This window comes from Durio zibethinus, chromosome 19, assembly GCF_047325235.1.
Source record: "Durio zibethinus cultivar Kanyao isolate XHJ-2024 chromosome 19, ASM4732523v1, whole genome shotgun sequence".
Taxonomy (NCBI): Eukaryota; Viridiplantae; Streptophyta; class Magnoliopsida; order Malvales; family Malvaceae; genus Durio; species Durio zibethinus.
Window position 1 is genome coordinate 4,732,786 of NC_143180.1, and position 19,677 is coordinate 4,752,462.

Sequence of the window (19,677 nt, forward strand, 5' to 3'; positions counted from 1 at the left end):
GAGCTGAGTCGCGTCCCGAACCATGTTTTCAAGTCGTTGTGATTCATTATATCATTTCTTTGACTATTGTGATTCAGTACTTTAGAAACCAAATATATATATATATATTTCATAATTGGAGGAGCAATAGGAGCAGAAAAATTATCTTCGCTAAAACCGCTCAACATCAACTCTACAAATTAATCCCATATATGTGTAGCAACTTCCAAAGCTTTTGCCACATACATGCCCCTAACGCCTCAACTGTTATGCATATATCAGTAGCCATGCATTTTTTTCGTTGGACTTAAACCAAGTACATGTACAACTTATAATTATAGGCGTGAATGCATGGTTACGTATATAATATATAATAGTCTTTTGTAACCAAGTATATATAAAAATTTTAAAACTGTTTTATTTTGCTTGAAAGGGTTTTCCATTTTTTTTTGTTCTTAATTAGCATCAATTAAAATAAAATTTATCTTGTAAAAATAGACAGGCGGTGGTGCTGGTGGAGACCACTTGACATGCTCATACTTGTATGCCAAATTTGATTCTTGCTGCCAATCGTTTTAAAGCAGATCAATAAAGATTTTATTGATATAAAATTAAACTTAAAAACATAACCCAGATAATTATAAATTAATCACTGCAATAGAAGTGGAAAATCACACATGTAAAGCAACATTCATTCCACTCGGGCTGGAAATTTGATTGTTGTCCCGCAATTATCACGAACATTCTCTTTTCCTACATTGCATAATATCACCTTGATTCCTTGTTTGTCGACACAAACTATTATCTCTGACAATAGATAATTGCCATTTGGTTTCTTCACACATCAAAGGAGTGGAGTGACATTTCCAACTTTTCCTCTCACCGCATTGATGATATCACCTCTAGGAGTAAAACCTCCCATTGGAATTGCAGCTTTGATAGCCAAATCAAGGTCTACAGTACTCTTCACCAATTGAATGGCAGTGGAATAATAAGGCTTTGGCGGCTTGGTTTGGCAAGAACCGTGTTGCGTCCACTCATGCACCCAAAACTCTTTATTGCTAGCAAAGTTACCAATGGAAGGCCAGAGTCAGCTCATGTCATTCATTAATTGCAGGGGAAAATAATTGAACTACAAAATGACATTTTGTATGTTAATAAATATAGACAAATAATTAAGGTTAGAATAAAATGAAAATCGAAACAAATGACATACCAAAGGTCGTGGATCAGCGACAATATTCGGGCACAATGTAGGAGTCAATCCAGAACTATTAGCTGGCCAAAGGCCATGCATCACTAATCTCTGTGGAAGCACTGTCAGACGATAAGGATTACTAGAACAGTACCCATTTGGCCAGGTTTGAACCAACCAGTGGTGGTCGTAGTTGCTCTGTGCGAGAGCAACAGAGCAAAGAGCCAGGAGGGGAAGGAGGGGAAGGAGGAAGAAAAGCTTGAAAGCATTCATTTCTCTTTTGATTTTTGTTTTCTTTTCAAGTTATTTCAAGTTGTGATGACACTCTATCAGGCTAATGTATTTATAGTTCTTTGTTTTAGTGTTGGGGTCGCAAGCACACTGTTTTTTTCATGAAATCGAGGCAGGCAAAGGTTGGGTTGCTTTTGTTTGTAAAATTGTGGCTTAACCTCGATTAATATCTGCCTTTCTTCTTCTTGATTTTCTTTTCTCATTCAATGTCACTGAATTAAGTATCTTTCTTATTAATTTGAAAAGAAAGATCCGCAGACATCTTTTACATTTGGGGAATATTTCATTATCCTTATATTACTTTCATTTACAAGGAACTGAGTTGGAATGGTTATCTGTCTTAATTTAATTAAGTTTTGATAAAATTGATTGTAATAACTTGGTTTTTATTGCTTTTCTGATAGTCAATTAATAAGCTTCACAATCTGTTTTCTGTCAATTTTAAGTTTGGGATTTGTTAGCAGATTTAGATATAAAGAATCAGAGTTGGAATAGCGATGAGCAATGGGATTGGCCTGCATATATGTTAACTGAGATTCTCTGGAAATTACCTGTCAAATCTATCAAGTCTAGCAAAATTTTTTTTTTTTTGTCATTGAGGGGCATACTGTTTTAGTCATTAGGCCGAGCAGCTAAAGATAAATCTAACAAAACTTGCTCAATAGAAATTATAGATTTAATTGTTCAATGTAAAATATATATAATATGATGTACTAAAACTCAAATGATGCAAATATATATATGTAATTTTCCTTTTTTCATGTATCTTAATACTATATTTTTAAATTTAATTAATTATATATATTTGTTGCTTTCTGTTTCAGTGTACTATATTTCAAAGACCAATCTCTTGAAATCCTGAATGGATGGTTTTGAGCTCAAAAGAAATTATATATATATATATAGCTCTTAATACCTTTCTTCTTCGGTGTGTACTCATCACCAGAAGCTGGCTCTGAAGTTTCTCATGATATGAAAGAAAAGGAATGCAGCTGCAAGAGATGTCCTTTCTGGAAAGTTTGAAAACTTTACACACCTAGTGGCAAGTATTCTGGTTTTGCATCCTCATTTTTGCTACCATGCTGTTATATTGTGACGTACATGGATTCTTGATATAATTTAAAACTTTCATCTTTCATTAAATTTTTAGATAAGATCGTTTTAAATACAACACGAAATCGATAAAAAGATTTATATAAAAGCGATAAGGTACATAAAAAAGTATCGATTATTTTGTAATTTAGAACATTCAACACTGTAATTGGACACTAAAATTTATCCCCCTGCATAGACTAATAGCACCTATGATCAAATTTGTTAATGCTTGTATTCAGAACAATCTACTTTCACCGAAACGTCAGAAATAGTTTTTCCTTACAAAAATCTGTGCGTACAACCCATCATCCAAGAGATTCTGTAGCCCAAGCACATGAAAAATTTGAGACAAAAAATACATCCTGTTTCAACGGAATAATTGAAGAACCAAATGTAGTTTCAAAAGTAAAGGCTTATAAGTCAGAACGTGCTCTTTTACTAACCATGCATAAACACGTCCTTACAATAATTTGAGAAAATTGAAAATGTTGTATAAATCTAAACAAAGGAAGATGTAGATAGATGGCAAGGAAGGCTAGACCTTAAACCCTTCGGCAATGGAACAAATAACAATATTACAACATTAATTAATATAAATTTCAGTATTCATCTTAATAATTTTTTGTTTTTTAGTTTTAAAATATCAATTATTTTATGTTGTCTTTTTAATCTTAAAATTATTTTTTTAGTTATTTATTTTATATATTTTATAATTTTATTTGTATGATTTTTCATTCTAATCTTAGAAATTTATTAACATAAAACAAAAAAATTAAAGCCACCATTGTACCATTTAAATTATATGATTTTCTATAAGTACTTTGATTGCAAATTTCAATGTCTTTTTATAAAAAAAAAAAAAAGAGCATATTTGAAATGACACTCGATTAAGATGTGATATTTTTATTATTATACAAATATTTTTATTACGTAAAAATTAAAATTACTATACAAATATTTGCGTTAATAAATTTTTAAAACTAAAAATGATATAATGATAGCATTCAAATTTGAGAAAAATTTTATTGTTCCTCTTACTTGTTTATTTTAATAAATTTTTATTATTTATTTCTCATATTTTTATGTATTTATAAAAAATAATAATTAATTAAAGTTTTACGTTATTGACTTAATTATTTATATAATAATAATATTTTTTAGCAATTGTTTTTCTCTTCTAATACATTTAAAATTATCATAGTTTTTTCTTATTATGTTAAGAGACTTTTTAAACATTTTACACCAATGATATGGAATTTATGCTTTCTCTTGCATGTTTAAGTTACAAAAACTTTTTATTATTATTTATTAAATTTTTTTATATAGTTATACAAACAGTAATTAATTAAAATTTTATATTATCAACTTAATTATTTACACTATAATAATATTTTCATACAATTATTTTTATATTCTAATAAGTTTAGAATTGTCATAATTTTTTTTTAATGTGTTATGACACTTCTTACCCATTTTTTGCTAAATGATACGAATTTTATACTTTTCACTTGTTCAAGTTACTTATTTGTTTTTTAAATTTTATCTATTTTTTTTATATATTTACAAAAATAATAATTAATTAAAATTTTATGTTACTTATTTACATCGTAATTATATCTTCTTACAATTATTCTTACATTCCATTATATTTAGAATTGTTATATCTATTTCTTAGTTTTGTGTTATGATACTTTTTACTCATTTTATGTCAAATGGTATGAATTTTATGATTCTTCTTACTTGTTTATATTACTTTTTTGTTTTTCAATTTTTAGCTATTGTGCTTATATATTAACAAAACAATAATTAATTAAAATTTTACATTACCTACTTAATTATTTATGTTACAATAATATTTTCTTACAATTGTTCTTACTTTTCAATTACGTTTGGAGTTGGTATAACTTTTTCATAATATGTTACAACACATTTTACCCATTTTATGGCAAATTATATGAATTTTATGTTTTCATCACTTATTTATGTTATCTATTTGTTTTTTAATTATTAGTTATTTTCTTATATATTTATAAAATAATCAATTAAAAGGTTGCATTATTTACTTAATTATTTATGTTATAATAATATTTTCTTACAATTGTTGTAACTTTCTATTATGTTTAGAATTGTCATAACTTTTTTCTTATTTTATGTCAAATGGTACAAATTTTATGTTTTTCTTATTTTTTTAGTTACCTATTTGTTTTAATTATTAGTTATTTTTCTTATATATTTTAAAAATAATAATTAATTAAAATTTTGCGTTGTCTACTTAAATATTACATTATAATAATATATTTTTATGATTGCTCTTATCATCCACTACGTTTAGAATTATCATAATTTTTTCTTAGTGTGTTATGATACTTCTTATCCATTTTATAAATGGTTCTAATTTTACATTTTTTCTCACTTGTTTACATTACCAATTTTTAAAAATTTCTATCATTTTTCTTATATAAATACAATAATAATTAATTAAAATTTTACATTGTCATCATAATTATTTATGTTATAATAATATATTTTTACTATTATTCTTACTTTTATCAAATTTAGAATTGTTATAGCCTTTTTTTAGTGTTTTACGACACTTCTAATCCATTTTATTCCAAATTATATTAATTTTACATTACTTTTCATTTGTTTATTTATCAATTTGTTTTTTAATTTTAGCTCTTTTTCTTTTATATTTATAGGAATAATAAATAATTAAAACTTTACATTATCAACATAATTATTACCTTTGCAATAAATTTTTTTATGATTATTTTTACTTTTCATTATGTTTACAATTGCCATAACTCTTTCTTAATGTATTACACTACGATTTACCCATTTTATGCTAAATGGTACTAATTTATGTTTGTTCTCACTTGTTTACATTATCAATTTATTTTTTTATTTCTAACTATTTTTCTTAAATATTTATAAAATAATAATTAATTAAAATTTTATGTTACTAATATAATTATTTATGCCATAATAATATATTGTTATGGCTGTTCTTAATTTTCATTACGTTTAAAAATTTCAGAACTTTTTTAATGTATTACGACAATTCATACTCAATGATATTAATTTTACGCTGAATGATATTAATTTTACATTTATTTTCACTTGTTTATGTTTAATTTTTAGCTATTTTCTTATATATTTATCAAAAAATAAATAATTAAAATTTCACATTCGTAACTTAATTATTTATGTTACAATATTTTTTTTTATGATTGTTCTTGCCTTCAATTATGTTTAGAATTGTCATTGTTTTTTCTTAGTATGTTATGAAATATTTTATTCATTTTACATCAAATTATACTAGTTTTATATTTTTTTCATTGTTTTGCATTACTTATTTGTTTTTCAATTTCTAGTTATATTTCTTATATATTTAAAAAATAAAAATTAGTTAGAATTTTAAATTGCCAACATCTATACTTATATTACAATAATATATTCTTACAGTTATTTTTAACTTTCATTATGTTTAGAATTGTTATAACTCGTTCTGAGTATATTACGATACTTCTTATCTATTTTATGGCAAATAGTACTAATTTTATATTTCTTCTCACTTGTTTAAATTACTATTTTATATTTTAATTTTTTTCTATTTTCCTTATATATATACAAAAATAATAGTTAATTAAAAATTTACATTGCATCATAATTATTTATATTATAATAATATATTTTTATGATTGTTCGTACTTTTCATTATATTTAAAATTGCCATAACTCTATTTTAATGTTTTACAATACTTCTTACTCATTTTATGCCAAATGATACTAATTTATTTTTTTAATATATTTATAGGAATAATAATTAATTAAAATTTAAAGTTGTTAACATAATTATTTACTTTATAGTAATATTTTCTTACGGTAGTTTATTTTTCCATTACGTTTAAAATGATTATAACTCTTAATATATTCCTACATTTCTTACCTATTTTAGGCCAAATGATAATAATTTTACATTTGTTTTCACTGTTTACTTTATCAATTTATTTTTTAATTTCTATCTATTTTATTTAAATATATACATAATAATAATTAATTAAAGTTTATGTTATCAATATACTTATTTGTGTTATAATAATATATTATTATGGTTGTTTTCACTTTTCATTATATTTATAATTGTCATATCATTTTTTAGTATATTACAATAATTCATACCCATTTTACGCTATACATGTCTTCTTACTTGTTTATGTTACCAATATGTTTTTTAATTTTTAGCTATTTTTTTATATGTTTAGAAAATAATTAATTGAAATTTTATGTTGATAACTTAATCATTTAAGTTAAAATAATATATTTTTATAATTGTTCTTACCTTTAATTATGTTTAGAATTGTAATAACTCTTTTTTAGTGTGTTATGATACTTTTTTTAGTTTAACACCAAATGATACTCATTTTGTATAGTCTATTTGTTTTTCAATTTTTAGCTATTTTCTTTATATATTTTAAAAAATAATAATTAGTTAAAATTTTATATTGTCAAGATAATTATTTACATTATAACAAATTTTTTTATTATTCTTACCTTCAATTTTATTTAGAATTATCATAATTCTTTATTAATATGTTACAATACTTTTTACTCATTTTACGCTAATTGACACTAATTTTACATTTTTCACACCTATTTACGTTATCAATTTATTTTTTAATTTATGGCTATTATATATATGTACAAAAACAATAATCAATTAAATTTTTATATTCTCATCATAATTATTTACATTATAATAATATATTTTATGTTTGTAATTACTTTCAATATGTTTAGAATTATCATAATTCTTTCTTAGTATATTATGACACTTCTTATCTATTTTATGCAAAATAACATGATTATTACATTTCTTCTTAGCTATTTACATTATCTATATTTTTTTATTTATTAGATATTTTTCTTACATATTTATAGAAATAATAATTAATTAAAATTTTATGTTGCTATCTTAATTATTTATATTACAATAGTATTTTTTATTGCTTTTACATTTCATTAAGTTTAGAATTATCAAAGTTATTTTTTTAGGTGTTATGACACTTCTAACATATTTTATGCAATGATACAAATTTTACAATTCCTCTAATATGCTTACATTAATAAATTTTTTATTCAATTTTTTAAAAATTATAATTTCTTTTATGTTAATTTTTATCCTCGAATGTATTTTTAACTATTTTTTTATATATTTATAAGAAAAATAATTAATTTAAATTTTACGTTATTAACTTATTATTTACATTAAAATAATTCCCTTAACATTTTTTTCTTACATTTAATTATATTTAAAATTTTCGTAACTCATTTTTTAGTACATTCAATACTTCTAACCTCATTTTAAATAAATTGATATAAATTTAATTATTTCTCTCATTTAATTATGTTAATAATTTTTTTTATTTAAAATATAAATTCTTTTAAGTTAATTTTTTCTTTGAAAGAATTTTTATGTTAAAAAATTTTAATTTCTTTATAATTAGTTTTATAATATTGTTTAGCTATTTTTGAAAATACCAATTACATTGAATTTTTTTAAAATGAATATTTTTAATAATAATTTTTTTTTATTTTAGTGTTTTTTTCACAAACATATAATAAAGGGAAAAATAAAAAACAATTACATAAAGTGAATATTATTTAAATCATATATAAAATTTTATAAAGTTTGTTTTGCATTCACATTACTGGATAAGCAAATTTCATCTTTCTTTGCTTTAAAATTTATTCAATGATTAAGATTTAATTATATAAATTTAATAATTATTATTTGTTAACTTTATTGTAAAGTTGAAAACTTAACTTGCTATAAAAGATCCCATGTGTATATATATATTTATGTGTATGTATGTATGTATGTATGTATGTAAATATATAAGTATGTATATTATAATTTTTTTGAGCTCAAAACCATTCATTCATGGTTTTAATAGATCAGTCTCGAAAATATAATATATCGAAATAGAAAACAAAAAATATTTATAATTAATTAAATTTTTTAAAAAATTAGTATTAAGGTACTTACCAAAAGCTATGGTTTTGTTAAGATTATTATATAAGATTAGTTTCAACAATTCTATTTTACCTTGAATCCTTAACAGCATTTTTTCTTACTTTATGTAATACGAAAAAAGTTGATTATAAAAGACAAAAAAAATGAAAGAAATTAAATTAATATAAATGCTGGAAGCATTTAAATTTAAAATGACGATTACATGTATTTTTTACATAAAAATAAGTATGAATCTGTCATTTTTTTAGTTAAAAAACAGCTTTAATTTTACAAATTTAATTTCAATTGTTAAAACATAATTTTGATTCATGATATAATTACAACCTTAAAATCTTAAATCATAATATATAGTTGAATTTTACATTAAACATTTTAATTGAAGAAATTTATTTTTAATGTGTAAGTTTTACATTTTTTTATTTTTAAATCATAATGGTTGATATTAAAAATATTATTTTTATTTAAATTAATATAAATTAAACTTTCATCTAAAGTAAAAAAAAAATACAAAACACACAGATGTAATTATAATTTTCTTTACCAATCATTGTAATTATGAATGGAATACATTAAAATTTCATAATAATTCTCATTAAAAATTATAGTAAAAATATTGAATCAAAAGAAGAAGGATAAGGAAATTAAAATCATTAGACATTTTATATTGGATTTATCGATGCTCATGGGGACTAATCCTGTAAGTATATCACATTAATTAAGATTTTGTCTAGTATTATTGTTGAAAGTAATTTTTGAATTAAAAACTGTTTTTATCCGAACATAATATTAAATAATAAAAATTTTTTGAGTGGAAAGGTTTTAGGATGAAACTCATTATATTATCTTATATTTTAAATATTATTTTTATTTTATGCATATATTTCAAAATATTTTAATTATTCATAATAATTTTAAACAATAATTTTAATATTTAAAATTTTTAATCACATTTTTATCACACTTTTTAAATACATGTTTTCTAGTCCTAATTTTTTCAACTATAAAAACAATATTAAACTAACCGTAATTCTATAAGTTACTTGAAAATGAGAAATTTATATATATATATATATATGTTGCATCATTTGAGTTTTAGTACTGTATGTTAGATATATTCTCCATTGAACAATTAAATCTATAATTTATGTTTAACAAGTTTTTGCCCCACCCATACGAATGATAGATTTGACAGGCAATTTCAAGGGAATCTCAATCAAGATATCTGCAGACCAATTCCCAATATTGCTCATCACTATTCCAATTTTGATTCTCTCAGCTTAATCTGATATCAAATCCCAAACTGAAAATTGACAGAAAACAGATTGTCAAATTCATTAATTGACAATCAGAATAGCAATAAAAATCAAGCGATTACAATCATTTTGATCAAAAGTTAATTAGATTAGGACAGATAACTAATGCAACTCTGTTCCTTACAAATGAAAGTAATACAAGGGTAATTAAATATTCCCAAAAAAGAAAAGATGTCAGTGGATTTTTCTTTTCAAATTGATAAGAAAACTAATTAATTCAGTGAGATTGAAGGAAAAAAGAAAAATTAAGAAGAAGAAAAACAGATATTGATTGAGGTTAAGCCACAATTTTACAAACAAAAACAATGCAACCTTTCTCTGCCATGTTTGGAATTCACGAAAAAGAAAATGATGTGCTTAGTACCCAACAATAAAACCAAAAGACTATAATCGGATTAAATGAAACATTGATATAAGGATCACGTCATTTTTGGACTAATCCAACAAGCATATTGCATCAATTTATCTATTAGATACCTAAAATGGAGAAATCTATAATTTTTTTATATCATTTACTTATTATAATAATTAGATGTTCATTTATTAGTTTTGAATTCAATAAATTTTATTAGGAAAGATACAATACCATTTAAATTTATTTATTTTTATTATTATCAAAATGATATTTTCATTAAACTAGTTTTATTTTTGTGGTGGAACTGAAGAATGGTTAAAAAACTAGTTTTCTTTGATGATCTTATCTCAACGTATGCTTACTGTTATTATTTTGTGTAAGTCAGACATGATATGATTTTACACTTTTTTACTGTTTGACAGCAGTTTTGATCTTAATTTTACTAGCCTAAACTTAATGATTATATAATTTTACTTAGTACAGTAATTGGGTACAAATAATTAAGTGAAGGAAATGTTCCTAGCTTAGGTTTTCAACTCTAATATATTGCAATTTGGGCAAAAAAGAAATTAAGATTTATTATAATTAATTATGTTTAGAAATCTGACTATTCCTAAAAGCCTTGCACATTCCTAAAAGAAATTAAAGTTTCACTATGCTGATGCATATTCATTTAATTGAATTGGCCTTTTAATTTTAATAATGAAATGTGATAGTTATATATTATTTTTAATACTAAAAACTCTATTAAAATTATGTTAATTTTAGTATAAGTGGATGAAAATTTTAATTAAATAAAAATTCTTCCATATAATTTATTTTATTATGTGATTGAACATTTCGAGTAAAAATAAAGACTATTTAATAGTAAAAAATAATCTAAATTTGATTTATTATAATTTTATTGTAGTTTTAACTGCGTTAGAATTGTAATAAACTTTTTACTATGCTATTTTTTTCCATTGAATTAGTTTTATATTTTATGCAAGTAACACAAGTTATAGGCCTTCATATATTTATATATATATAGAGAGAGAGAGAGAGAATAAAGTTCTTGAGCACAAAGCTTGACAACCTCAAATCTCCATATAAAGTTAATAAAGATTTTGCCTATATGTATAAATATTGTTTTAAATCACAATGCTAATCTATGTTATGTAATAAGCTATTGACATTCATAAATCGTACGATGCAAGGAACCCTTCTCTTGCAAATATTTTCATAACTCAAAATAAATTATTAACAGTAAATTTACTTAGATAATAATGAAATGGGCGTTTCTCCACCCCATTAAAAAGCATCATTCTAATTAAAATTAAAAAGATAAGCTATATTTGGTTAGTAATGGATAAGTCATTATACCATTTCTTTTGCTATTGTGATTCAGTACTTTACAAACCAAATATATATATGTATATATATATATATATATATTCATAATTGGAGGAGCAATAGGATCAGAAAAATTATCTTGGCAAAAACCACTCAGCATTAACTCAACAAATTAATCTCATATCTGTGCAGCAACTTCAAGCTTTTGTTGCATGCATTACTCTACCGCCTCAACTGTTATGCATATATCAGTAGCCATGCATTTTTTTCGTTGGACTTAAACCAAGTACATGTACAACTTATAATTATAGGTGTGAATGCATGATTACGTATATAATATATAATAGCCTTTTGTAACCAAGTATATATAAACAATTTTAAAACTTGTGCAACAGAGCAAAGAACTAGGAGGGGAAGGAGGAAGAAAAGCTTGAAAGCATTCATTTCTTTTTTATTTTTGTTTTCTTTTCAAGTTATTTCAAGTTGTGATGAAACTCTATAAGGCAAATGTATTTATAGTCTTTTGGTTTTAGTGTTGGAATCACAAGCACACTGATTTCTTCGTGAAATCCAGACAAGGCAGATAAAGGTTGGGTTGTTTTTGTTTGTAAAATTATGGCTTAACCTCAATTAATATCTGCTTTTCTTCTTCTTGAATTTTTTTTCATTCAATGTCACTGAATTAAGTATCTCTCTTATTAATTTGGAAAGAAAAAGTCACAGACATCTTTTACATTTTGGGAATATTTCATTACCCTTGTATTGCTTTCATTTACAGGAAACTGAGTTGAAATGGTTATCTGTCTTAATCTAACTAAGTTTTGATAAAATTGATTATAATAACTTGGTTTTTATTGCTTTTCTGATAGTCAATTAATAAGCTTCACAATCTGTTTTCTATCAATTTTAAGTTTGGGATTTGTTAGCAGATTGAGATATAAAGAATCAGAGTTGGAAAGGTGATGAGCAATGGGATTGGCCTGCATAATGATTGGTTAGTACTAAGATCATAAATACTTAATTGGAGAACAAAATTTAGAAATTTTTTTTTAAGTGAGGCTTGTAAAGTTTTTTAAATAAATATGATTGAATTAAATTTTAATAAAAAACTGAAATATTAATAGAGTATTACAAAAAATTTAATAATATGTAAATAAATTATTAAATATATAATTTATAATTAAAATTTTTTAGTACTTGGTAAAATTTTGTTAAATTTTTTATCAAAAATTAATATCTAAAAAATATATTAAATTTTTTTAAAAAATTTTTAAAAAATTATACACTTGATTTATGTATCAAAAACTTTCAATTTATTGATTTTGATTTTGATTTTAATTTTGATTTAATTATTTTTAATATAAAATTTTATAAATTTCACTTAAAAAACGTTTTATAAGTCTTGTTCTTAATAAGAAGGAAATGTTAAGTTGTGTTAAAAGGAATTTGCTTTTACTTTGTTTTATCCTTAATGTGAGCCAATGGTTAGAGGTATTTCTGGGTATGACTTAAATGGGTTTGAGTTAAGCTTATAGTTGATATTAACAATTTATATGTTTGCTTAGATTTGGCTCAATTTGATATTTTGGGTTAAAATTTATAAAAATTTTATAAATTTCACTTAAAAAACGTTTTATAAGTCTTGTTCTTAATAAGAAGGAAATGTTAAGTTGTGTTAAAAGGAATTTGCTTTTACTTTGTTTTATCCTTAATGTGAGCCAATGGTTAGAGGTATTTCTGGGTATGACTTAATTGGGTTTGAGTTAAGCTTATAGTTGATATTAACAATTTATATGTTTGCTTAGATTTGGCTCAATTTGATATTTTGGGTTTAAATTTTTCTAAGCCTGATCCATGTTAAAAAAAATAAAATTCAAGTCCATCAATTAAATTCAATTTATGTAATAAAAATACTTTTTTTTTAAATATAAAAATTAAGATAAAATTTACATATATATAATTATAATAATTTAATTATATATATAATTCCAGCCAGATCCAAGCGCTTCAAATTTTGTGTTCAAAGTCCAATTTAAAATTTAAATTCGTCTAAAATTTTTATCCAAATCCTTAAAATCTTTAAAATATGAACAAACTTTTGGACCTAAACTGATAGTCTGGCTTTTAAGTAGGCCTACTAATGATCAAAAGGTGTAAAAATAAAGCTAAGTGAAAGAGTTGTCTTGCATTCCTTTTTTTTTTCTCTCTTACCATTTTTCATCTTTTCTATTGATTTATTTTTTGTCAATTTTTTAATATAAATAATCTCCAATACTTCAGTAAAATTAAAAATATTTTTATTTTTATCAAATATCATTGGTTATGGTATGCTTACTTTTTAATTTGATTTTGATAAAAATTTTGAAAACTAAATAATCTAATTCTCTTACATAAATCAAACGTTAAAACAACCAACGATTTTAAAATTTTTTCTAACCCGAATCATCCAAGATCCCATTCAAATTTTATATATTTAATACTTTTGTCTTTATTGTCCATCAACATATATAAGTATATGATTAAAGAAAACAATAATTTTACATAATCTTTATATATTGAGAAAAATTTTATGCTTTGCACAACTGTCTTACGTATAAAATCTCATATTACATTTTAGCATAAAATCAAGAATCCGATTTTGGTGAGTTAAGAGACATATATATCAAGATTGTACATATGATTTTACTACTATATAAAAAAACACATTATTAATAGCAAAGAAAGAACATTTTAAAGTTTGTCATACCAAAAATGGAAGAAAAGAACATTATTGAAGTTGCCAAAGCAGGGAACATGATTGAAATTGACATGAAAACTATGTATTTTTCCGTAAATGTCAATATCAAATTCGACATCCACACTCAATCTAATCTACTTGAGAACAAAGTCTACCAAATTTAATTTAAGTACCTAAAGTATTGAAATGAAAAAAACCATTCTTTACTTAACTATTAATTGTGCATTAAAAAAATAGTGATTCGTCCAATTTTTAATTATTTTTCAATTACATATTATTTTTAAGATAATTTTAAAATATCACCTATCATAACATTTTCTACTAATTATTATTTTTTTTTGTATTCACTAATTTGTTTTAAATAAAAATTTAAAACAAAAACAAAAAATATATGATACATAACTAATTATAAGTGCTTTCTTTGTAATTTTTCATTCATAATAATTTCTAATTTTCATTGATAATCATTATTAGCGATAGCATTCTTGCATAGCATAGGAGTCAATCCAGAACTATTAGTTGATCAAAGACCACGCATTAGGAGTCAATCTAGAACTATTAGATGATCAAAGACCACGTATTACTAATCTCCATGGAAGCATTGTCTACCCATAAGGATTACCAGAACAATACCCATTTTGCCAGGTTTGAAAAAAAATAAAAAAACTAGTCTTTTATCTCTTTCTTTAAATAATTTGCTATTCTAACTAAGTGATTGTATTTAAAATGATGAATGACAATCTTTTTCTATCCTTCGCATAAAGAAAAATTATTCACTTATTGCCCATTTGAGTCTATTAAATTTCTTGTTCCAAAATGAACACTGGCCAAGAATCATCTTTTACACTAGGAGGCAAAATAAGGATATCTTCAAGAGCCAAACTTCAAGAAAAGAGTTTGATATTAAAAGCATCTAACATGCACCTTGGAGATGAGAGCTTGAGGTAAAAAATTAATGAGGTTTAAGTTAAAATTCCAAAAACTCAAAAAAGTAGTTTGCTAACGCCAAAGTTAAATGTTAAAAAAGAGTAAAAAAAAAGAAAGAAAAATATGTACTTCGAAGATGAGAATTTGGGGCAAAAAGTTAATGAAGTTTCAATTAGAATCCAAAAAAAAAAAAAAAATGGAGCAAAGAAAGAAATACATGTATCTTAGATATGAGAATTCGAGGCAAAAATTGAATAAAGTTTCAGTCAAAATCATAAGTAAAGCTTCAAGAAAATAGAATGCTAAAGTTGAAGTTAGATGTTTCAAAAAAAATTAAAAAAAAAAGAAGAAAAAAAGCAAAGAAAGGAAGACAAGCTCTTTGAAGATGAAAGCATAGGGTAAAAATTGAATAAAGCATTAATTAGATTGTCAAGTAAAAAGAAGACAGAATTAAAGGAAAAAGAATGCTAAAGCTAAAATTAGATGTTTTTGAAGGAGTAAAGAAAGAAAGACACATGGCTTTTTATCTAAAGAATGCTCCATAAGATCTTTGGCCTAATTACCTTGAATAACATATTTTTGGGCCTATTTAACCATTCTTTTAGAAACTTAAACTTTGGCCTATATTACATATCTTGAAAAATCCATTCTAATTAAATGCAAACACTTGAATTGAAGAGCTATAGCCTAGAAAATTTGTATCTACCCATTAGTATTTGGTAAGATTTTGCCAAGTTCTTCATTGCTAGAAAATATAGCTCTAAGGTAAAAACCTAAAAATGGCAATTTAGAGCTAGAACCATTCTTGAGGCCCCAAAAGAATTTTTGAGTTTCAATGTTCTATCCAAAATAAAAGTCTCAATGCAAAACCTTTTGAAGGATTAGTACCCATTAAAAACTTTATATTTCACTAAAGAGTGAAAATAAAAAAAAAAACTAGCCTTTTTCTCTTCCCAAATCTTTTTCAAAAAATAATGGTTAGTTTTAACAAATTGAAATATCATGTTTTTAATAAAAGAAAAGCATTTTAGAAAAATGATCTTTTTTGTGAGACCAAGAGTAATCCTTGCAATCATTATCGAACCTTTCTTGAGATATGTCTACCAATAAAAAAATTGAATTGTCAATTACCCTCATCCCTAAGCATTCCAAATAGTAATCACCAATTTTCAAGAGATTCAAAAGTCATTAGTTTTCAACTTTTCTCATTAATTATGAAGATACTTTATGTAGGGTAATTTTGTGATCTCTTTTAAAAAGTTCAGAGATTATTTGAGTATTTTGTATAGAATACTAAGATCATCATTGGTGAAGAGTAAACATTAAAAATTTAAACAAAGATCATTTGAAAGAAAAAAACAAAATGGGTATTTACATTTGCATTACTTGCAAAAGACATTTGACCTACATGCTGAAAAAAAAATTGCATTTGCATCAACTACATGTGCATCATCAGAAAGACATTTGATCTATATGTTACAAAAACAAAAAGAGTCCTCACATTCGCATCACATGGGTTCAAATTTGTATAATGAGAAAGACATTTGATCTACATGCTACAAAAAAAAAAAAAAAAAAAGATATTCGCATTTGTGTCACTTACATTGGCACTAACATTTACATCATGAGAAAGACATTTGACCTGCATGCTGTAAAAACAAAAAAAGACATTCGTATTTACATCAATTGCATCATAACCAAGGCATATGCATTATAATAAAGACATTTGATCTACATGCTACAAAAATAAAAAAAAAACATTCACATTTACATCACTTGCATTCGCACTTGGATGTGCATCATGAGAAAGATATTTTCATTCATATTTACATCATGAAAAGGACATTTACATTTGCATCACTTACATGTGCATTATGAAAAAGACATTTGATCTATATGCTGTAAAAACAAAAAAGACATTTGCATTTGCATCATTACATCTATATCATAGAAAAAGTATTTGTAGGAGCATTTACATGTAAAGAACATTGACATTTGCTTTATGAAAAAAGTCACCTGTATTTGCATCAAGCATTCTCATTCTTGAATTTGTATAGACATTTGCATTTACATCATTTTATGAAAATAGACACTTGTATCATGAGTGTGTTTGTCAATTTTGTAAATATTAGAAAGAAAAGAAAAAAAAAAAAGAAAACAACCAAAAAAGGGGGGCAAAAAGAGAAAAAGAAGTCTATCATGAAAAAATGAGAAAAAAAATAGTTTGACAAAAAATCAAAATGTCATAAAAGTTTGAAGAATGGAATAAAAAATGATCTGCAAAAAGTGGAGGGGTTGTTGAAAAATGAATAAGAAAGATGAGATATGATATAAGATAAGACTTAAGCTCAATCTAACTGACCGTCCAAATCAAACTTTAAGCCTAGAGTAGCTGGCACTTTAAGCCCAAGTTAGCTCTAAGCCTAAATTAGCTCTAAGCCTAATAGCTAGCACCCAAGTACCTGAAATTGACTAACGAAGGACTATCGAAGGAGAGGCAAAAGGCACTTTTGCACGTTCTATCTGATCCAGTTTTCTTTTGACTATCACAGGCAGCTGGCAAAGCCGTCTTTGATCGTCACGTGTTTCAAGTTGGAATGATAAGAAGAGCTTGACCGATCCATTCTGAAGGGAAGAAGCACATTGGGTTAATTAATTAAAATTAAAACTTTTCTTTTCTTTGTCACCTCCCTCTGCATTTACAGCCTCCTTCTTTTGATTTTCTAATTCTTTTTACTTGATTTTAATTCTCTTATCTTTGTTTCACCATATTCTGCTTTGCTATTTTTGGATTTATAGAAAGATCAATGGCACATCCCATATCTTTATTAATATTTATTTTTAAAGGCTTGAAATTTTAAATTTTATTCATTAATGAGGTGTCTTTTTATTATTCACTGATAGTGTATAGAAATGATACATTGTCAGTGCATGAAATATTAATCCTTAAATTTTTTTATAAAAAAAAAAGTTTGAATTGCTAATTTTAAAATAAAGCATATGAATACATACATACACATATACATTGGGAACTTAGGTGCTAATTTTAATATAAATGATTATTTATTAATATATATAATTCCCATATAGTCATTCAATTAAAATTACAATAGAAAAATACTGTAATGTATTTAAACTTATAAAGAAATTAAAATGTTCACAAAATTATTTTAAAAGAAATAATTTGCTTTCAAAATCATCGGTTCAAGTAAAAAGCCATATTTCCTTTTATTCTAAATTTATCGTTTTGTCAATGATTCTAATGCTTTACTCTGTAGTTGTCAATCTGGTAAAATTTCAATTTGTTAAAAACTAATCTTTTTCAGTCTTTTCTGTTTGGATTGTTGAAATTTGGCTTTAACATACTTGATATTGGGATAGGACTAAATCAGTTTTTCAATTCTTCAAGATTGATATATTGTTTCTTCTTACTCTAAGGTCATTGGTTTCATTGCGAATTACCTTCTTCTTCTTCTTCTTTATTTATTTATTTGTACATTTCCCTTTTGATTGCAGTTGCAAAATTTTTCTCAAGTTGCAGTTGCCATGGAATGTCATAATCCCTGTTGACAGCTTGGATGCCAAAGGCTTGATGCTCCAAAAGGCTATAGTGGTCCGCCTTTTGGACGAATTTGCTTGCAAGAAGGCCACCAAGGATCTTGGATATTTCATGGCTGTAACAACTATGGAGAGCAATGGGGAGGGCAGAGTTAGACAGAACACAGGGGATGTGCTTTTCCCTGTTGTCTTCATGGAATCACATTCAAGATGTTCAGAGGAGAGATTTTGGAAGGAGTTGTACACAAGGCGCTAAAACATGGAGTTTTCTTGAAGTGTGGACGAATTCCAAACATCTATCTGTCTCACGTAAAAATGCCCGACTATCATTTTGTGCCTGGAGAGAACGCTATCTTCATGAATGACAAGTACTCGAAGATTGAGAAGAATGTTGTCATCCGATTTATTGTGATCGGAACAAAGTGGATGGAAGCAGAGAGCGAATTTCAGGCATTGGTAAGTTTGGAAGGTGACTACTTAGGACCAGTTTCCTGAATATAACTTTTGTTTCATCTTTGTATGATTCGGATGTACTTGTTACTGCTTTCTTAGGAAGAAGTTGACAGTAAGAGTGTTGGATGTTGAACTATTCTAGTTGTTGTAAATTCGATTGGACAAAGATGTTGAATTCTAGAGCTTACTTATGATGTTAGCATCGTATAACTTGGTTCAGTTAAGTCGGTTTTTGGTTTTTTAAGTTTTTTAAAACAGAATTGAATCGACTAACTGAACAATTGCTCACCCCTAGTCAAGTCTAGCTTTCATTTCAGAAGGGTTTTTGTTTCAATGGATGGAGCAGTAGCTAAGGAAGTAGTTTGAAAGGATACCAATTACTAAGGCAATGACTAGTGTAGATTG

At 24.7% G+C, this 19,677-nt stretch overlaps 1 protein-coding gene and 1 pseudogene across 1 annotated transcript; one reads left to right on the forward strand and one right to left on the reverse strand.

Moving 5' to 3' along the window:
* Positions 1-823: 823 nt before the first annotated feature.
* On the reverse strand, positions 824-1,447 carry LOC149513370 (extracellular ribonuclease LE-like). The gene is made up of 2 exons (XM_089748649.1): positions 1,196-1,447; positions 824-1,015 (listed from the first exon to the last, which is right to left on the reverse strand). The coding sequence occupies exons 1-2, from the start codon at positions 1,445-1,447 to the stop codon at positions 824-826; spliced, it is 444 nt and encodes a 147-aa protein (XP_089604775.1).
* A 13,703-nt stretch (positions 1,448-15,150) lies between these two features.
* LOC149513371 (DNA-directed RNA polymerase V subunit 7 pseudogene) lies at positions 15,151-19,439 on the forward strand (annotated as a pseudogene).
* The last annotated feature ends 238 nt before the right edge of the window (positions 19,440-19,677 follow it).

Excerpts from the sequence above, each read along its gene's own strand:
- LOC149513370 (XM_089748649.1), bottom strand. The coding sequence starts at position 1,447 with ATGAATGCTTTCAAGCTTTTCTTCCTCCTTCCCCTCCTTCCCCTCCTG. Across the intron at positions 1,016-1,195 it reads TCGCTGATCCACGACCTTTG|TGGACGCAACACGGTTCTTG; the intron begins GTATGTCATTTG and ends TGGGTGCATGAG.